This window comes from Perkinsus marinus (genome assembly GCF_000006405.1).
Source record: "Perkinsus marinus ATCC 50983 genomic scaffold scf_1104296971484, whole genome shotgun sequence".
NCBI lineage: Eukaryota > Perkinsozoa > Perkinsida > Perkinsidae > Perkinsus > Perkinsus marinus.
This window is the reverse complement of record NW_003202075.1, coordinates 3,350-6,308: the sequence shown is the minus strand read 5'-3', so window position 1 is coordinate 6,308 and position 2,959 is coordinate 3,350. Positions and strand designations below refer to the sequence as shown.

Below are 2,959 nucleotides of genomic sequence, written 5' to 3'. Positions count from 1 at the left end.
AATACAGTGTAAACAGTATTTGATACGCTCGTATAGATCAGCTCAGAAACCACAACAGATAATCAGTCGAGTTTGTGCCTCCTCTGCACCTTCCCCGTATCGCTCACACGGGTCTCAGGAAGTGCTGCCGGCTGATATCGCGGTGATCGCAACAACGCAACGAGGAGAATGCTAAAACCTGAAAATATATCAGCATTAGCAGAGTAATAAGAATTGTATTTTCAATCGATACCACTCCTCGACCGAATCAGTGGCTATATCATAACAGTACTAGGGGAAATATGCACATGGTCAACTACGACAATATGAAAATTCTGAGGAAATTTTGACAAATTTTCATTGATTTCCCAAAATTCATATGTGAACTCCTATAATAAATGAGAAAACTCGTAAGCCCAGCCGAAAAAATTTCTCAACTGGGTTTGCGAATTTTCAGAAAATTTTTTCCGGGTTTCTTTTTTTTCAGGAAGAAAAAGCGAACATGAAATTCAAGTGACGAATTTCAAGTGAAACAGCGCCCGAATTTCAACACAAAACGATTACTTCCACATAACACTCTGCAACACCGCGTTTTTCATATCACTACGGTGAAACTACAGTGGAGTTTCACCACCCGTTTTACGTAAAGTGGCGTCGTAAAACTCGGTGAAAAACGCGATATTCGCGGCCTGTAGTAGTCGTAAAATATGTTTTTCATATCCGTAGGGTGATGAAACTACAATATATAAAAACAACTTCCCTCCACATCGTGAGTTTCCGCCCAAGTCAGCGACACCCTTACCCAGAAGGGATATCACACCAGACACGACGGCCACCACATTTGCCTCGTGGTTGCTGTGGTCCACAGAATCTATAATCTTCTCGCACGATTTAGTCCGGAATAAATTACCCGGCTGAAAAACGTTTCGTTATCAGGAGGCAGACACCAATTCCTTTTACCTTCGCCGTTTGATCAACTCCGCGCTTCCAATCGAAGATCTCAGCACCGATTCGACCGGCCAGATGGAACTGTCGCACCCTACAAGTAAAATCCCGTGACCGCGCGCCTCGAAATTATTCATATTTCTCTTCTGCTCACTTACGTTTGCAATACGTCCTGTCGCTTCTCCGCCAACCGAAACGCTTCGAATATGCAGACCGAACGAGAGCAGTCATTTCTAAAATAATGTCACCAAGATTCGAACCAGGGACCTCCGGATAGACAGACCACTCCACTAACCTATTACACTGTTCGGTTGGCGAACGGATCGAATACTGTACAAGATAAATTATTGCCCTTCACTGTTCCGTTCACGTCCTTCATCGCCTGAAACCAGCAATTCCATACAAAATGCTCATCACACTTTTCGCGTTCTCCTCCCACACTATGTGGGGCTTTCAACTACATGTGTTGGTGACAATATGAAAATTCTGCGAGGAAATTCCCATTGGTTTCTGTATACTTCTACCGAAATAGTAACCCTTGTAAGGAAACTCCCAAACTCAGCCGATGAAGCCGAGCATATATTCCTCCAACTCGAAGCCCCACACCGCTAAGTTCAAATGCCACCCACACGGAAAACCCCGAGAGGAAACACCAACATCAACATACGTGAAATCTCCTCAAAGTGCGATGAGATCACCGACGATAAGAAAAACTCACCTCCAATGCTTTACTTTTCAAAGGCTCTATTTCGTAATGGATCAAATAATGGTAGTGAAATCTGCATAATACGATACTCCCACAGAGGCAGTGACCACACCCTTACCTGCTTGCAGCGACGTCCATCGCCACAACAGACACCAACAATACTAATAGATACCATAACAGACTAACCCAACCAAAAGGCCTGAAATATATTGAAGTTTAACAACCCTAGTGATATGAAAAATATATTTCACGACTACTGCATATCACCGCGAATATCGCCTTTTTCACAGAGTTTTACGACGGGTGAAAATCCAATAAACATCACAACACGAGAGATGCAATTTTCCAATACCATTTCTTGTCGAATTGGTGCCTCATAATTCCGTTTTAGAGGAATATATCTTCGCTTCCCTCAGCTGAGCTCACAAATTTCCTCGCTAATTATAAGAGCATATATGAAAGTGTACAGAAACCACCAACTGGAATTTCCTCACAAATTTCATATTGTCACCAACACACGTAGTTGACCATGTGAACATATTTTCCCACACTGAGAGTGTACAGAAATCAACAACACTTTCCCAAAATTTCCTCAGAATTTTCATATTGTCACCAACACATGTAGTTGACCATGTGAACGTATTTTCCAAAACTGCATTGGAGTTAATACAATTTTTCCAAGAACAGAAAACCTTAATTTTTCCATATTTTCCCCCCCCACTTTCCTTACCTAGCTTCAACCTGCACTCCTCTACTTTTCACGCCACCCATCGGTACTGCTCTCGTTGCCGACTCTGCCACATGCTTCTCATAGGCACTCAAAGTGACGCCCTCTTGTGGAGAGCGAGGACACTTACGTCGGACCGGTACCGCAGCCATAATGCGAAAAAAACAATGACGACTGAAAACCTGAGTGGGAATACATGCACTTAACATGTGTTCGTGAAAAAAAGAAAAATTTTTGAGAAAATTTCGGAAATTTTCGACATGTGAATTTTCATAATATACCAAAAATATATTCCCACACTGCTGAAAACTGTCACCAAATTTTTCACTCAAAAACCATCCACGTCAGAAACTTTCCCTTTGCACGCATGCACACGATCAATCCCGTCTCCTATCTCTCGTCCATCTACTTCCCCACCTCCCTACGTAATCCTTTATATACTCTCCTAAAAAAATGCTTTAAAAACGACAGGTGCAGGGATCGAACCCGCGACCTACCATGCTCACTATATCCAACACTAGACTCCAACAGCGTAAAATACTTTTTCCAATAATATTGTAAATTATCAAAACCAACAGCAAACGGTATCGACACCATTAATA

The 2,959-nt window shown here is 42.2% G+C and overlaps 1 protein-coding gene across 1 annotated transcript; it reads right to left on the bottom strand.

Annotated features, from left to right (window-relative positions):
- Pmar_PMAR028748 (hypothetical protein) lies at positions 1–2,515 on the bottom strand. Its single transcript, XM_002766829.1, has 8 exons — positions 2,361–2,515; positions 1,749–1,829; positions 1,643–1,703; positions 1,227–1,306; positions 1,083–1,157; positions 940–1,018; positions 782–893; positions 1–178 (listed from the first exon to the last, which is right to left on the bottom strand). Exons 1-8 carry the CDS (start codon positions 2,507–2,509, stop codon positions 63–65), a joined length of 753 nt encoding a protein of 250 aa, XP_002766875.1. The 5' UTR covers positions 2,510–2,515; the 3' UTR covers positions 1–62.
- Between the last annotated feature and the right edge of the window lie 444 nt (positions 2,516–2,959).